Source organism: Crocodylus porosus, unplaced genomic scaffold (genome assembly GCF_001723895.1).
Source record: "Crocodylus porosus isolate Cpor-Errol unplaced genomic scaffold, CroPor_comp1, whole genome shotgun sequence".
Taxonomy (NCBI): domain Eukaryota; kingdom Metazoa; phylum Chordata; order Crocodylia; family Crocodylidae; genus Crocodylus; species Crocodylus porosus.
This window is the reverse complement of record NW_017728886.1, coordinates 150818074-150836149: the sequence shown is the minus strand read 5'-3', so window position 1 is coordinate 150836149 and position 18076 is coordinate 150818074. Positions and strand designations below refer to the sequence as shown.

Here is an 18076-nt window from a genome sequence, read left to right as displayed (position 1 = left end):
TGCATACGCATGCATGCACATGTGTGTATATTCACAGATTTTACAGGGATATTATTAAAAACTAAGACACTTGAATTGGTTCCTAAAGTGCGTGCAGCCCAGGCCCAAGATGCAGGAGATGCTGCTTCTCGGAAAGCAGCAATGCATAAAACTGGTGCACGATTGGGGGAAACGCAGCTGAGGGGAATCACATAGGACTGTCAGGAATGGGCAACAGCAGAAATAGATCTGCTGTATGAAAACCATAGTAGAAATAAGAAACATGCCCCTAGACAAATATGCTTGTAGATCGGTTTCCTCTTCTCCAGCTGTGCTGATCCTTCAATCAGATCTTTGAGGAGTTAATCGTAACTGCATCCTGTGCTTGCACATATGCTTGACTGCCAAGTTTTGTTCATCGATTAATGGCCCCCAGAAATAGCATTTTTCCCCATGACATTAATATGAAAGACTGGCAACTTGGTTTTGCAAGATTGTTTTAAGGGTTTGTTTAGATGTGTTTTATCTCACTTTGCTTTCAGAGTGGGTCTTGCTAAACAGGAACAATATACTTTTTTGGAATAAGGTGTTGAAGTAGGTATTGCACTTTTAAACTTGCTCCTTTGTTTAATCAAGCCATGGAAGTCAATGATACATTTTGTTTTTCTGTTTTCAAATCATTCCATTCGAAATGGGTACCCATGATTTTTTTTCTTTGCGTCCTTGTAATCAATTATTTTTAATACACGCTTTCTTTCATTAATGTTCACCTCGTTAATCTATCTATCTTTTTAATTATGTTATTTGAGATACAGATACCAAATATGTGATTCATAATAGTTGCCTATTACATTTGGCATAATTGCATTCATTTCAAGTTTTCTGGATATTGACTCGAATCAATTTTGAATGGCTGATAAATGATAAAAACAGTCACTGGTCAGCTTACTTTTATTGTGAAGTTAATCCTAATGTATGGTTGTAGCGTGCTCCCTTGCTCTTCAGTGTTGATCGCAACCTACATTTGTGCCCCATATGCTTATTTTTCTGAAGGAGATCTTAATTTTCCAAATAACTTATTGCTGAGTTTTGATATCTTTGATTAAAATTCCCATCTATTTTAATCTAAGGGCAAATGAACAAAAATTATTCTGGCAATTGAAATTTGAATTGGGTGAAAATTGTCATATTTCAGAGTGTGAAACATTTAATTCTGTTCTTGGAGGTATGGCTGTATTCAGCAGCTATAAGCAGTAATATTCAGTAGAAATTTGTGTGACTATAGTGTACTCTGCTTGGTGCATAGCTCTGGGAGTAAAGAAAGCTAGGCACTTTTTCAAATGTAATGTAAATAATTGATGCTTCTAAGTATAAAGCTCTGCCAGTGCTTAGACATTAGTAGCCCTCAATCAGTTTCTTGACCGCTGCTATAAGCTTTGAAAAGGAGGAGAGATTAGCTTAAGTCACTTTTAAGGCTTCTAATAGCAGCCTTTGACAATTGTGAACCCTTTATTGCTATAGGTACAGTTTAAGGGTAGGTACAGACATTCAGAAAGCCTGAGGTGGAATTGATCTAAGCTGCACGGTTTTCTGTAAGCAGTGTAGTTCAGATTGCTTCAAGCAGAACACATGGTTGCCCTTTGGGTGGGAGGAGCAAGTCTTAGACCAGGTTCTACCACCTTTAAACCTGTCTATGTATGCTAAACTTCTGTTATGAGTATAGACTGGTTTCTGGTCACAAAGACTGCTTACAGCCATTTAAAAAAAAACAACAGTGCTTTTCTTTAAACCTGATGCATTCCTGCACTGAGGTGTGCCCAAAAGAGGCAGCGGTTTAGTTAGCTTGCCTGCTTGCCCTCTGTAAAGATCGGGCACTTTAGTGGGGGGGTTTAGCAGTTTTCTGTAATAGCTAAAACCAATCCAATTAGCCAGAGGTGCCCAAAAGCCCCGCTGAAGTGCCTGATCTATACAGATGTGGCAGAGCCAGGTTGAAGTAATGTGCTGGTAAATCATGGGGGGTTTTTTATTGTTTAAACATCTGCAAGCAGCCTTATACCAGTAAAGGTGTAATATCTGTACCTAGCCCAAGGGAGTACTCCAGCATAGACTTTTGATGTTAGTATGTATTTAACCCAAGTTCCAAAGTAAACAGTGGGGCTAAAAGATACCATTCATCCAGGTGTTTTATGCATAATTTGGTTCTTTTGCTTCCAAGTGTTTGTGGCCATTTCCAACTGTTCAGGAATTTTGTTTATTTAGATTAATATTGTTTCATTGTGTATGCTATGTGTAAAAATGTTAGTTTAGACATGGTGTGCATTTCTCCCCCCCCCATTTTATAACATAAAAATAAGACTACATATTTACTGCTGAGCAGTGTCATACAGAACAGTTTTTAAAATAATTTGGAGCTTATACTTGGTTAAATTCAGAGCTTGTGACAATTTCACCATAGTTCTTAAGTTTATGAATTGGTTTAACAAATAAAATAGGAGCTGACTACTAGTTTTGTTCTGTTTAAAATATGTAATGAAAATGAAAGCCTGCATTATGTGATGAGTTCTTATGGGGAAGGATGGGTATACAAGAGCACAGTATACTTCCCTCCAGTGATACCATGTTTGCTCAGCATTTGCTTTTGTATCTGAATGGCTTAAAGGAAATATTCAAGTACTTGATAATTTTCTTGAATATTACTGGGAGCCTGCAGTGGACAGCCTCCCCTTGCCTTATGGACAGATCGGGTTGAGGGAGGCACATGCCCCCCACCATGTCTGCCGGGGGTGGGGGGGGATGGGGGCAGCATCTGGGAATTCCCACCCCTACCAAACAAGCCACCCATAGCTCTGTCCTGTGCTCTGCCCTGACTGAGCAGCCCTTCCCTCCCTTGCTGTAGGGACTTTGATCTACCTTTCCCCGCCTCCCAGCTTTACTGGTCCGACGCTGCTCTCTAAGCTGCCGGGCTGCACATTGGCTATTAGATCAGTATCTTTTGATATGGCTGGTTAAGAATCGGCCATCAGCATCAGCCAAAAAAATCTTTCAGTGCACCCCTAGTATGAATGAAATATTCAGTGCAAAAGTAAAGTGAGACATTGAACAATGTCACTAATTGTGCCTCACACCTGTGAAGTTATGAAAGCATGCAGCTGAATGAGCTCCTCCCAAAATATGACTGACAATGCAGTATTATAAAAAAAAAAATTAAAAATTGCCTTTTTAGGTGTTGTGTTAACTTAGCCTGAAAAACAGCTTTTTATATTCCGTGTATCACAAACTATTACATTTTCTGATTGAAAAGTTAAGAGCTCTTTTGTAGAACTTTGAGAAGGAATAAAATTGTACTGCAGGAACAATATAGAGTTGACTGAAGCATGAGGTTTTGGTTTTCAACTGTGCTCAGTTCTCAATCTTAAACATAAACTTTTATACATTCTTTGTTGTCATACCTTGAGACTGGCGGGCTAGTCATTCTTTTCTTTTGAAGTTCTTGATAATAGGTCTTTTGTTTTAAAATAAGTGGTATGATGGGTGGGTTTTTTGTTTGTTTAGGGGGGGTTTAAGTTGCAGACTTTCTATATTTTACAAGAATAGTCTTGGCTTGTTCTTATTACCCTGCTTTCCCACTTTATTCGTTATAATTCTTGCCTGCTTTTCTAGCTTTCATGCTTTTATTCTCTCTCCAGATTTTTTTAAAGCTAGGTGGGACTCAGAGCTTTTGATAATTCACTGTTGGGTACTATAATCTGACACTTTTTTATTTCTTTTGTAGCATCCAGAATGACTGTGGGAGCTTTTATTTTATTTACAGGAAGTACAAGACAAGGCAAAGCAAGTTTCTCTGAACTGTACACTAGTTTATTGAACTATTCAGACAAAATATTGAGATAATCAGACAACGTTTTACCAATAGCAGCTTACATACATCAGAGAATACATGGATATGGTCACTACTGGTTGTGAGGCGTCAAGGCCCCCAGAATCAGTCCTCAAATTTGAGACAAGTTCAAGACTCCCACACTGATGCCCTTGTCTGGAGCAGTTTTGTACAGTTCAGATTGAAATTTCTGTATTCTATGGTAATTTCCTTCAAGTCATAACCTGTGACCATTGTTTTTATCTGGGGCCATCATTTGATGTTATCATCTGTCTGGGTATCTCAACTGCTTGCTTGAAACCATCCCTTTCAACCTCCATTTTCTTGCATGCTAATCACCTTGACTGCTTACAGACATAAAAAAGGTGCTTTCCTTTAAACTAAGTTACCTAGTGCATGCCCAGAAGAGGCTTTGCATTAGTTTGACTTGGTTTTCCCAATGTTCATATAGATTGGGTGCTTCCGGGATGGGACGGGGGGGTGCTTTTTTGCACTTTAATAGCTGATTCAATCTTTCCAATTCAATCAGCTATTAAAGTACCAAAAACCCCTGCTGAACTGTGTGATATACACAGATGCTGTGGAGCTGGGTTGAACTATTGCTCAACCTCTTCCAGTAAAGCATGTGTTTTTTGAGGGGGTTTTCACATCTGTCAATAGTCCTTGATTCAGGCTGGTCTGCTTCTGAGATCAGTGTGGCTAGGTACAGACATTCATAAAGCTCAAGGCAGAATCGGTTTAAGTTGCATTGTTTTCAGTAAGTGTTGTAGTTTAGATCAGTAGCAAATAGACTGTATATCCTCCTTTGGTGGGAGGGGTACAAATCTTAGTTTGGGTTTTGCCATTTTTAAACCAGCCTTTGTGTGCTGAAGTTCTATTATGGGTATAGGCTGGTTTCTGATCACTTATACTGGTAAAAGTATGATGTCAGTACCTGGCCTTTGTCTGCAAGAAGGAAGTGACACACAAAGCAGTTTGGGGTCTTAGGAGTCTCCCAACACATACCCCTATCTTCTTGCTGTCTCAGCTTTTCCTTTGACATTTATGCAGTCCTTTCTAACTACAATATTTATCAGCACATATGTATAAGTGTTGCCTTGTTGTGCTCCTTTGCCTTTCTTTTTTGATGTTTGTTGCTTTTATCAATTATCATTATGCTGTAAATTCCCCTGAACAGAACTCACATTTTATCTATAAAAATTTTAACATGTTATTGGAAACACTTGAGATAAGCTTCCCTTAGTTTTCACTGCTACTGATTGAAGTATATTTAGGCATCCCTTCACAGGGCAGACTACTCATAACAGTGTTTGCATCTTCTTTTCTTTCTAGTCTAGTGGAACAACATTTACTGTTTGGTAACTGAAACAAGAAATGGTTGAATAATTTGACAGATATTCTCATCAGTGTTTACAGGGGAAAACGATTACGCTTTATTTGAAGGGTTAAAAAAAACTAGTTTTTAAATTTAATATAAACTTAAAAAATCAGTGCTATTGAGTTGCAGCTTAATCTTAAGAATGGAAAATGGAGAGGTATAATACAGAATTAATCTTTCTAAAACTTGAAGCAGTAAATTTTGTTGTTCTTGAAACAATTTATTTTCCATTACAGTTTTGGTTACTGTACTTGCAGAGCTTTAGGGGTATGTTTTTGCTTGATCTGCATGTAAGCAGTGAGCCCTGAGCTCACCAGCTGATCAGAGCTGGGTCTGGGATTCCTGCTTTCATGTGGCTGCTAAGCCCAGGGGGTGAATGCAGCTGCTGTTTGTTCTCCTCCCGGCTGAATTCAGCTGCAGGGGAAAGAGGACAAGTAGCAGTGTCAGTGTTTACCCTTGGGGCTTCAACTTCACAACAACAGACTCCACACAGACCCTTTGCTAAGAGCCTGGATGCGACACAGCCAAAGGCAGGATTGAGCCACACTGTGAATCCACTCTGCTTAACTGTAGTGCAAAACTGTTTTAACAACATTAGTCTCAACAGCACTAGCAAGGCTTTGTGGGTGTGTTTTGTTAATTTAATTCTTGCTCAAAAAAATCTCTGGTATCCTATGTTGTTTCTGTAGTCTATGTATCGCCCACTTCACTATAATGTTATATTCAGCCATGTTTTAAACTCTTAGGTTTTTATAGCTGCAAAGCAATAATTGTAAATAAGCATTGAAAAAAAAATGACAGTGTTTGCTTCTGATTATCTAGAAACATTGGATATTTGCTTATTCTGTGGTGCAAACATTAATTCTTACACTTGGAAATTTAACATGAGTCAAAAGCTACCAAGTAAGATTTCTTAGAGATGGTAGTTCATTTTGTTAATCGTGCTGATCTTGACAGGCTGGGTAGTATTAAATTAGAAATAATCTGTGTATTCTCAATCTAAATGTAACTTGGAAAATAACAATCTACAGGGATCTCACTAAATCAAATTGCTGAAAAGTTAGTTTCTGGTAAAATACCTGTAATTTTAAATTATATTTGTTTTTTTTCCTAGACTCCAGTTCTTCAAACAAACAATGGACCCAGCCTAATAGGATTGACTACTATAGCCACCCATCTAGTTAAACAAGCTAAGAAAGAGCAGCTGCTTGGAAATACTGCAGAAGAGAAAGCTGTAGTTCAGCAGTGGTTAGAATACAGAGTTACTCAAGTCGATGGCCAGTCTAATAAAGAAGATACTAGAATAATTCTGAAGGTAAGGATAAGTTAATTGCTGTACCATTAAAATACTGAATTTTGAAATGACTGGACATTTAACAACCCAAGCACAGCTTGTTAATGTGCACAGATGTAATTTAGTAAAAAAACAAATGCTGAGGAGCTACAAAGTCGCTTGCTATAGAGTTAAGGTAGGGATGGGCAAAATACAGCTTGTGAGCTGGATATTACCCACTGAGGCATTTGTATGGCCTGTGGTGTGTCCCTCGGTCCTGTCCAGCCCAGGCATGGGGGGGCAGTCCAGGGCATAGAACGTGCAGCTGGTCCTGCTGCCCCTCAGGTGCACAGTGGGGCTGGAACGGCATGGCAGCCAGACTCCATTTCCTGGAAGCGGTGCCTCCTGGCTGCTGCTGCTGGCCCTAGCCCTGCTGCACAGGCACCCTAAGCCATCCATCCTGGGGCAGGACCCAACTGGGATAGTGCCACAAGCGACTGTCACAGCATGAGGCAGGGGCCAAGCTCCAGTTTTGTGGGTAAGGGGCATGTGGACTGTGGCTCTGCCCTGGCCTTGCACTGTCAACATCCTGTAATCCTGAGGTTTCCATGGAGAAACAGTCAGGAGCCATGTGGGGAGGGTGTGCAACATGGGGCCACAAGCTGTTGGGGAGTTGGTGTCCAGGGCTGGGATGCTGGGGTGGTGACAGCATGGGGCCAGGGTAAGGGTAGAGCTGCCACCTGTTTTCTGCATGCCCTTGCTTGCAGAACCTGCACCCGTTGCAGGGGTTTGTGGGAAGTGGATCATGGCTGTGCCCTAGGTCTTGGGCCTGTGCTGTCACTGCCCCATGATTCCACCCTGTGATCCTGGCCTCATCTGCCCATTCTGCTCCCAAACACTGCTCCCTGCCTGCCCAGGGGCCCATCCCACATACAGGGAGCTTTGATAAGCTGTTGCTTGTGGGGTGCTGACCCAGCCCTTGATTGCTGAGCAGAATGCCCTATGTAACCCATAGGCCCAAATAATTGTCCATTCCTGGGTTAAAGTGTTGCTTTATGTACTACTTGGAAGAGTTTAATGTCAAAGAATGTAAAAGAGAACATAATTGCTTATAATACTCAGGAAATATTGCGTTTTTCAGTCCTTTGAGTCTGCAAAGAAAATATTTTATTACACTTGTAGACTTTTTTTTGAAGTCCCAGTGTGCATAGACACTGTTGTACTACACTTTTCTAAGATGACATTTGTAGTCTATGGCACTGAAAATCCCTCCACCTTGTATGGGACATATTCCAACCTACATACTGCAGGTGCTGAGACAAGTTAATAAAATAAACGTGAATGTGAGATATTGCTTAGTGAAGTCACTGATGGGGAAAATGTTGCAGGACTCCCATCTTCATATTCACAAACTAAAACTCCAGCTTTTCTAATTTAATAGGATTTTCTCACTCTGAGACTCCAAAATTGCTTTCCATTCTCTTCTGAGGGGATTGTTGAGAGGGGAAAGTAACCCTTCAGTATTACTTGCTTGGCTTGGATGCTAATAAGTAGCAGGGAAACTAAAAACTTTTATCTACATCACTTTTCCTTGTTCCTTTAACCAAATCATCAAAATACCAGAAACACTGACTTTACTGTCACAGTGGGGTAAGATTGACAAGGCAAAGTGCTGGAGAAACAAACTAGAATATGGATTAGTTTGAAATAAGAGGAATACTAAATGTGTACACAATGTACATGTTTTGCAGCCCCTTTTTAAATACGTTCTTAATACTGTAATCATAGGTGTAGTCGCTGATCTGGGAGCTGGGCAAAGCAGGTGTAGCCCCCAGCTTGGGCTGTGCCAGGAGTAAACAATGAGCTCTGAGCTCACTACTTGATGAGGGCTGGATCTAGTTAGATTCTCTGCTTTCACATGGCTTCTGAGCCCAGGGGTTGAATGTTGCTGCTGTTTGTTCTTCCCCCTCCCTGCTGAATTCAGCTACAGTGGAAAGGAGCAGTGGCAGTGTTCACTCCCCGGCTCCAGCTTCACCAAAAACAGCTCCATGCGTGCCCTGTGCTAAGAGCCCACATGCAACACAGCCAAAGGCAGGGTTGAACCTCACTGCAACCATCCCTCTGGATCCACTCCTATTTAGCTGTATTGTAATTTTTTTAGACAAGTCTCAGCAACAATAGCAAAGCTTTGTGGGTATATTATGTTAGTTTAATTCTTGCTCAAAAAATCTCTGGTATCCCATGTTTTTGCAGTCCACAAATCTCCCACTTTAAATTTAATCTGAGAATACCTGAATGCATATCTGCTTTTAGTTTTCTAGCTGTTTTGGAGTGTACATGAAAGAACTGACATTCATTGGCCATAAAAGCATCTGTTGTGTGGTGGGTATAACTGTTGATACTTGGATGTCTGTGTTCTGGTTTGTGTCTACAAATGAAGTAATTAAGGGTGTGAATTCTAAGTGAAAACACAGACCAGTGTTATAATCTGGCTGCACCATGGACACCTTTCCCATCACAGTTTTAACACATTAATCAGAATATTGAAATACAAAGGGAGAACTTAAATATACAATTGCCAGACAAGATCAAAACACATGAAAGGACAGTTCGTGGTAGAGGTTGGCGGTGGTTGCAGCGCTTACTTTAAACAACAACAGTGTACCGTCATAGCTTTCCTAAAGTTTGTTTCTGTCACTTGACTCTGTTCATCCTGACACAGTATTGAAGCAGAAATACTCAGAGTAACTTATTAGTATAGCAGCTGCTATTTGTTCTTTTTGTCACTGAGTTAATAGTTGAGAGCAAGAAACTGCTTTAACACTGAAATAAATATCTTGTGCCAAAAGAGAGCATGGGGAAAAACTACAGCAGGTAAACAAGTATGGAATTTTAGTTTCACAATGTGTCTGGAACGCCAGTGCCAGTCCTGGGACAGCTGCAGCCTATAGAGGCATCATTTAAATCAGCTTTGTGTTGCATGTGCCAAAACAGCGCATACCTCTGCTATAAAATATAACTTCTCAAGTTGGTTCTTCAGTAATATGCAACAATTCTGGAAAAATCTCGTTAGCAAAACTGTTGGTGCTTGGTAATATGTTCAACAGCAAAAAACCAAACTTGTTGTCTAGGTCTTGAGAACAAAATGTATGAAATATGTGAAATGATCTTTTTCATGTAGTGAATTGTACTGCTATATAGCATCAAAACCAATCTTTAAAGCAGTATTTTTCAACCTTGTTAGACTCAAGGTACCACTTGGAAATTATCAGCTTTTAGTGTTCATTCTTTTCTTGGCTGCGAAAAATAATAGAACGATTATGTTACAAAGACCTCAGACCAGAACAGGTCAGAATTTTTTTTTTTTAACACTGTGGATTCCTGTTTGGAATTTCTGACTTTATCTTGTGAATCAGGTGGAAGTGTTTGCATACCAAATGCCTTGTAGCACCCTGGGGGAGAATCACTGCTGCAAAGTATTTGTTCTGTATCAACAAGTCTTCAAAACTTTTCTTAGCAAAACTTTTCTTAGCACGGACCATATCACCGAGAGAATGAATGGTAGATAATCTTTGCATCCATTCATAAGGAACCTATGGACATGAGGAACACGTACCGGCAACCCCCACTTTAACCCTGTTTCACTTAGTGCTGTTTTGCTATAACACTTGTTCGTGTTAAATTGATACCTCATTTCACTTAGTGCTTGGCAAGTTTTGTTATAACGCTCGCAGTTGCTATCTTGGATCATTAAAAACAATTGCAGTTGCCATCTTGGGTCATCAAATACTTTCAGTTTCACTTAACGCTCATTTTTTCAGAAACCAATTAAGAGCACTGAGCAGGGGTTGCCTATATGTTTTCATCCTGTGACATGCTGGAGATCCGCCTTTTCAGAGCAGACTCGATTAATTGAGTCTGTTCCACCCACATGCTGATGCAAACTGCATTGCACCACATGCAATTGTATAAGTGCCTAAATGTCAGCATGCAGAAAATGGTAGTGGTGTGTTTTTAAAGTAAAGCACTTCTGATGTGTTTTAGTTCAAAAGCGTGCCACCACCATTTTCTCTGCACTGACATGCATTTTGCCTCTTACACAACTGCGTGCACTGCAGCTCCTTATGCATGTGTACAAGTGCCCAGTATTCTTATGGCAGTTGCATTCACTTGCCTATATGGATGATTAAAAGCCTGTTTCTCTTTATCCAAGCTGTAAGATTTTTTTGTCCTGAGCATAACTATTGAGAATCTCCTCTTGCTTTTCATTTGATTATTTCTGCCCAAACTTCTATTTCTCTCTCTCTCATGCTTCTCTGCTATCCAGTCCTTTCCTGACCATCCCTTATGTGCCTTTTTTCTTGTAATGATTATTTGTATGGATTACACTCTTGGTGAGCGGGTACAGCTTTAGACCATGTAAGAAACATTCATCCTTTTATCCACCCTGATGGACCTGAGCTCAACTTTATAAAATACAGTTTTGGCCCTACTGGACTCTTGGGGGAATGTAGCCAGAGTTAAGTTTTACAGTTCTACCTCGTTAGGATGACATGGGTCTCTGCAAGAGGGTCAGTATCTCAGCCTGCAGCTTAATTGTCAGAAAATAAAAATAAAACATAAATTTATTCCAGTGCAATGTCTTTCCCTTACAATGGACACAGGACTTCTGCTTGCTAGTTTGTTGGAAGATTTTAGGAATTTCCCTTAATACTGCATTGTGAAAGGTTCTAGAAGTTACTGGATGTTCTGTGATTCATGTCAGGTTTTCCATGTCTACTTGTGAGTGGATGTTGGAATGGGCTTCCATGTTTGAAGAAGCAAATGGAAGGTATCAAGTTCCCCCTGAAGGGTTTGAATATTTTGCACTTATCCAGTCTTGTGGTCACTAGCAGCAGTGGTGCACCATCAATTCAGAGGTTTTAAAAATGACTTTAAGGGAGAAAACTTCTCTGGGTAGGTCTAACTAATCCTCCTGTTTTGCTACAGGTTGTTGTATATATAATGATGATGCCATGTTGTTGTTTTTTTTATACCCTTCAGTGAATATCTTCTGCCTGTTGAAAGTGGGGAAATCTCCTAAACCCTGAAGTCTCTACCCTCTCCCTTGGGAATCATCCTTTATCTTTGACTGAGACGCTACTCACTGTCCTGTAATTTATAAGCAAGGATTATTCTATCCAATTTCAGTGACTTTTCTCCCTTCTAAAGTTCAGAGCAATGGAAGAGGTGCCAGGTGAATTTAGGGCAAAGGAGAAACTTTTAGTTGCCAGCTATAGAATCTATAGACAGTCACTCAACAATTATTACATATTTTACAATAACTGGTTCTCAAAGATGCATTATCTACAGAGATTCCCCAACCCACTGTCATTACCTGCTACCATGAGTCCAGCTATTCTAGGGTTCTGCAAAGAAACCAAGGAGCAATTGAGCCTCTTTTCCCATTATACCCTTGGTAGGAGGATGCCTGAAAATGCCTTATTTCTCAAGATAAAAAAAAAAAAAAATTTAGAGAATGTTTAAAAATCATAGGAATTTGATTAAAACACAGTTGCCACAAACCTTCAGCCCATTTCAATAACTTGTTATAAGTAGGCATGGCAGACATTACAGATGTGGAGTGCAAAATGTCTAGTAATTTCTAGGACTACTTTTACACTGTCTTCATGGGGATCTGAAGGACCTATAATGCAGTATCAAAGGAAAATTTAAAGGTTTCCTACAGGCTAGCAAACGGAAGTCTTGTCCCTATTATCTGTCCATTAATTTCTTTTCCTCGAGTGGAATTCTTTAATCTGCAGTGTATTTAAAACTCATCTAAATTAAGTCCAGGTTCTTGCCCTCTTTAAGTTTTGGATCAGTTCTGTGACTCTTGAAGCTAATGTTGAGCCGTGTGTGAGAGAGAACCTGGGCACAACCAGGGTTAAATCGCTTCTGGGAGATTATCCTGGTAGAATAGATGTCTGTATATATTGACAACACAGTCTGACAATGGGCCATCTGGGTTAGCCAGTCAGGGGTACCCTATGCACTACTGTAATCTGTTGCTAGGCATGCTGTGTGCACAGGGCTCTCACCTGGCTGCACTGTCAGCACTGCAAGCTGTCCACTCATCAGGTCCTTGGCATTTAAATGTCTACCTGCAGCTCTGGGTAATTTTTTTCTACCACAAGAGCAAACCTGAGAGAATTCTTCCAGACTATTTGAATGTGTGTACACAAGCTTTATTTCCTGTTTTGGGCAGCTTAAGCATTAGTTAGCATGAGAATAGAAATTGAAGGGTAGCCTCAAAAGATGGTAGTAACTGACTAGGACTAAAATATTTTTTACTAGTGTTTTTTCATACAGTAAAGACTGGTTACATGAACAGGTTAAGTAAATAGAGTAAGGAAGTAATTGTATCATTAGGAATACACTCAAGTGCCTGATCCCAGTGACTGAGTATGTCTACAATGGCTTTAATGTCACTGTATTCCTGCTTTTGGAGGCTCAAAAGCTTGAGTAAAGGTGTATACAAGAACAATAAAATTGTATGGACCAGTTTAATATATTCATGAGACATATGTAAGGTATTTCCAAATATCCATCCTCAGAAGGAAGTGGGAGCTCTGAGACTCTTGAAGAGGTTATACATGTTAAGAGACTGGCCATGTTGCTCAGTGGAATACACTATTTTGGTACTAGAAGGTTGTGATGGAGAGCCTGGGGCTCTCTGTTCCTTTAGGGAAGAAGCAGCCCAGCAAAGGAGAACTGTGGGGCAGGCAAGGCGCAGCAGCTGCAGGTCACTTTTGGCAGTGGGGCAGTTGGGCCCATTAACAGGCACCTGCAGGTAGCCCGGGGACTATACTGACAGGAAGGGGGCAGGGCTCTGGAACAATAAAAGCCCGAGGCTCAGACTAGCAAGCTAGTCTCTCCTTAGCAGCCACAAGGTGAAGAGCTCCTGGCAGCTGGGCTCCTGAAGGGACTGTGGTGCTGCATGTGGATCCCTGGTGAGGCTCAGGGAGCTCACAAGGATAGCCCAGGGTGGGGAGGCTATCCTAGTTGAGAGATGAGGGAAAGTTTTCCCTTTTAAAGGGGCAGATGGCTGTTTCCCCTTTTAGTGTTTGTTACAGCCCAGGGATTTAGTGTTTGTGTTGGTCATACTGGTGGCTTGGGTTGAGACTGTAAGGGGCAGTATACAGAGGTGCCATTAGTACCTGAGGACCACATGATTGCCTTGAGCCCTGCCAAGGGCAGACCCAAATGAGTATAGAGCCCAGAACAAGGCAGAGCAGAAGGCCACAGAGCCACACGGGGTCGTGTTGCCTGAAAAAACTGGACCAGAGCTGGTGCCTCAAAGCCAAGTCCATTGGCTAAGAGGAAAAGGGAGGAGGCTGAAGCCCTAGCAGGTGAGCAATAACATAGTAATACCTGCAAGGCTTGGGGTGTAGTGTAGGGGTGGAATGGAGCCACACAACTAGCCCTTAAGGCTATAGGTGCTGCACAGTGGCATGTTCTAGAGAGGCCTAGCTTGGGGTCTGGGAATAGTGAGGCCTGGTAAAGGACTGGGGAAGAGGGTAGTGGAATCAGTGTAGGGTCTAGGGAAGAGGGTAGAAGGGTCCAGTGACCCACCAAAGGACCTGGAAATAGCATAGTAGAGATCAGGAGGGTGCCAAGGAATTCCAGTGGGGTCTAGTTGGGCTGGGGCCCATGCAAAGGCCTATGGGCAGCCTACCTTCTAATAATAATAATTGATTTATTGTATATAATAATTCATGCACAATTTGACAAATGAACTGACCTTCCAATGTAAAAAATTATATATATTCATTATCCTCACAACTATTTAGAAGGGAAGAGCTAGAGACCTTTTTGATGCGACTTAGCAAACTCTTTTATTTAGAGTTTATATAAATTTGCTTCCATCTACAGTAGAATTTTAAATGAATGATTTTTGTCAAAATACACCCAGCAAGTGTTATGGCTTTTAGTATAGCATGCTTAGTGACTTTAGATACTGTCCACCTGCAAAATGTTTGGAATCAACACCTTAATTGCTTGAGGTCCCTTGTGGGCATGTGGCCTTACTGAATGGGATCCAGAAGACTTGCTTGGGCACAGGTTTATTGTTGATAAAGAAGCAAATGGGGATAATATTTTAGACCATCCAAAGGTTCTTTTAAATTTTGTCCCACTAATTGCCATTGTAGCCAACAATGAAGCTTGAATTGCTGCAGTTGTTGGACAACTGGAAAGTAGCAAAATGTAACTTGGGAAGAGAGAGTCTTTCCTGAATTTCAGTAACGCATTGGACCCAGTCACAGTGAGACCAGCCTACATAAAGTCAAAAGACAAATTGCAAGACTGTGGATAATTTAGATCGGGGTGTTCAGCGTTCAGCCCCACAGGCCATATCCAGCCCACAGACTGTCATCTGGCCCATGGCACTCCTCATGGGTCTGGAAATATGGTGTCAGGAGATCAGTGGCACCGCTTCCTTGCTGCTAAATCTTGGGACCTAAGGGGAGCCTTAGGCTCTATGCACTGGATCTGACACCCTGTCCCCACTTGTAGTTCCAGGGCCCAGTCTTGATGTCGCAGATGACACTAAGATGTGGGGAGAAATGGGCATGCTGGAGGAGAGAGACAGGCTGCAACTAGATGTAGACAGGTTACAGGGGTGGGCGGATGAGAACAGGATGGGCTTCAGTACTGACAAGTGCAAGGTACTGCACCTAAGGAGGAAGAACCAGCAGCATACCTATAGGTTGGGGAACTCCCTTCTAGTCAGCACAGAGGCAGAAAAGGATCTTGGTGTCATTGATTCCAAAATGAACATGGGCTGCCAATGTGGGGATGTGGTCAGGAAGGCTAACTGCACCTTGTCATGCATCCACAGATACATCACAAACACGTCCAAGAAGGTGATCCTCCCCCTCTGTGACACTGTTCAGGCCGCAGTTGAGTACTGCGTCCAGTTCTGGGTGCCGCACTTCAGGAGGGATGTAGACAGCATTGAGAGCGTCCAGAGGAGGACCACTTGCATGATCAGGGGGCAGCAAGGTAGGCCCTACAAGCAGAGGTTACAGGACCTGAACCTGTTCAGCCTCCACAAGAGAAGGCTGAGAGGGGATCTGGTGGCCGTCTACAAACTGGCCAGGGGGGACCAGCAGGCTGTGAGAGAGTCCCTGTTCCCCCAAGCACTACCAGGTGTAACAAGGAATAACAGCCATAAGTTGATGGCGAGTAGATTCAGGCTAGACATCAGGAGGCACTACTTCAGTCAGGGTGGCTAGGATCTGGAACCAACGTCCAAGGGAAGTGGTGCTTGCTTCTACCCTGGGGGCCTTCAAAAGGAGGCTTGATGATCACCTAGCCAGGGTTGTTTGACCCCAACATCCTTTTCTGCCCATGGCAGGGGGTTGGACTTGATGATCTGCTCAGTTCTCTTCCAACCCTACCAACTATGAAACTATGTGGGGGGCCAACCCGAGGAACATGGTTCTGGCATGTAGGAGGGAGGATGTGGTGCTAAGCTGAGGTCCTGATCTGGCCTGCAACCAGGCTATGGGCCATCCCCTCACATGGCCTGCAAGGTCAAAAAGTTGAGCACCACTAATATAGATACTTGGATACATACAATTAGTTTGCAGTGCCAACAGATTGAAACACTAACAATGAGGTGTCTCACGTGGCAGCTAGTATTTCTATGAACAGCCCCAAAAAGCCTGAAAGAAAGAGTTAAAAAAGGGGAAGTTGTCCATTTAGGAGCTTATATTCTTTTTGCCAACCACCTTTAGGGCTTGAGGAAGATTTCAGTTCAATACCATTATCACTTCATCACTGATGCTAGAAATTTCAACCAAGAAGTTACTGTCCCTGTTGCTACTGGAGTGGCCGCATCTGTGGAAAGCCTTATTGTGTGGTTATGATGCATGAAATTAACTTAGCACTGACAAAGTAGGTAGAATGGAATCTTTGTTGTGGCATTCTTTCAAGAATGGGAATAGCTGATAAATTATACTCAGAAGCAGAATGGCAACAAATAAGTGTTAATTTCCCTAAGAATAATTAATGTTGAACAAGTTCTGTGTATTGAATTAATCTATATTTTGACTTTCTAAGCTTTATTACTTTTCAGGTCTAAATAGCCCAACTTGTCCATCCTAAACTCTTTTGAAAATGGGATTTTTTAAAAACTTAGTTTGCTAAATAACACATTAACAATAATTTATTCAATATAAACAAGTACCAAACTTATTTTACCCACCCTGAACATATAAGCAGTCCTGTGTATGTAAGAACACTAGTTTGCCCAAACTAAATGTCTGCCTTTCAGGAAGTAGCAAAACCAGCAAACGTATTGCTTATTAATGTACGTTGTCAAAGTGTTGACAGTGTTTTGTTCACTGAAGAAAAAGTGGTGTGTGTGTGTGTGTGTGTGTGTGTGTGTGTGTGTGTGTGTGTGAAAAAAAAAAAAAAAAAAAAAAAAAAATACTGTAATTGATGGTGTATAACACTTATTATGTGCAATAGAGACCTGGGGAAAAATAGTAGTGGAAGGGAGGCAGAACTAAAACTGTATTTAATGGTTACTTCTGATTGCAGTGTTGACTTTCCAGAGTTTCGTTATGCCTATAATGGCTCCATTTAGTAGGTCGAATATGATTGAATAAGATAAAAAATTTTGGAGACCCTTAAGTCTTGGGGGTCAGGTGAAGTCCCAGATGATCAGGTCTGCAGATTGGCTCCATACCCTGGATCCAGTACATGGGATGGTCTGGCACTGGCACCACATTCAGCACAAGTCCTGACCCAGCCCCACACACTGCATGAAACATGCAGGTCTAGTCCAAGACCCATGGTCGACACCTCAGCCAGAATAAGGCTCTGCAGGTTGTAGGTCCCCACCTAGGGGGCCAACACTTCCATTTATAGGGGAAAATCAAGGAAAGAGGTTATTGTGTGAACAGCAAGTTGGTATTACTGAGGTAGTTTTTATTGAGGTCAGATGGTTTGTAAATTCTCTCTGCTAATAATTTTTTGATTTTTCTGTGCCATGTATATTTGAGACAAGGGATTGGGGAACAACAGTTGGGACCAACTAGATTAGAGTCTAGTTTCTAATTGTATGTTTGATTATCCACTGTTTTCCCCTGCCCCAGATTTCTTTAATGAAGCTAGTCCCCCTTGAGATGCTATGTACCCAGCTCATCCCATGGTAGAATTTTTTGGGGGGAAGATTTGAAAAACATCAGAAAAGGATTTGTGAGGGTTTTTTACTTAAAACTTCCACAAGCCAAACTTTGTGGTGTTGGCCTTAAGAAGCAGCTTCATATTTTTGATGGGGTGTCTATTCTAGGTATTTTCTGACATGCCACACACACACACCTTGATTTTTGGGAAGGTTGAATGAAGAGAAAAATATTTTTCTAGACTTACAGAGCATACAGCAGACAGAGCCTAATCTTCAGCTTATTCTCCCTGCCTTTCCTGCTCAGACAAAAGCTGTAACCATAGCTGCAGCTGTCTGCGGGTCTGTGATTTTGAACAGAGCTAAAAATAGTCTTGGGACTGTGAAATAGAA

At 41.4% G+C, this 18076-nt stretch overlaps 1 protein-coding gene across 1 annotated transcript in view; it reads left to right on the top strand.

The window, feature by feature from the left end:
- Positions 1 to 18076, top strand: part of EEF1E1 (eukaryotic translation elongation factor 1 epsilon 1) — a 28967-nt gene that overhangs the window by 1036 nt on the left and 9855 nt on the right. The window contains exon 2 of the mRNA XM_019543107.1: positions 6349 to 6549. Within this exon, the coding sequence (XP_019398652.1) occupies positions 6349 to 6549 (201 nt within the window). The remainder of the gene's footprint in view (positions 1 to 6348; positions 6550 to 18076) is intronic.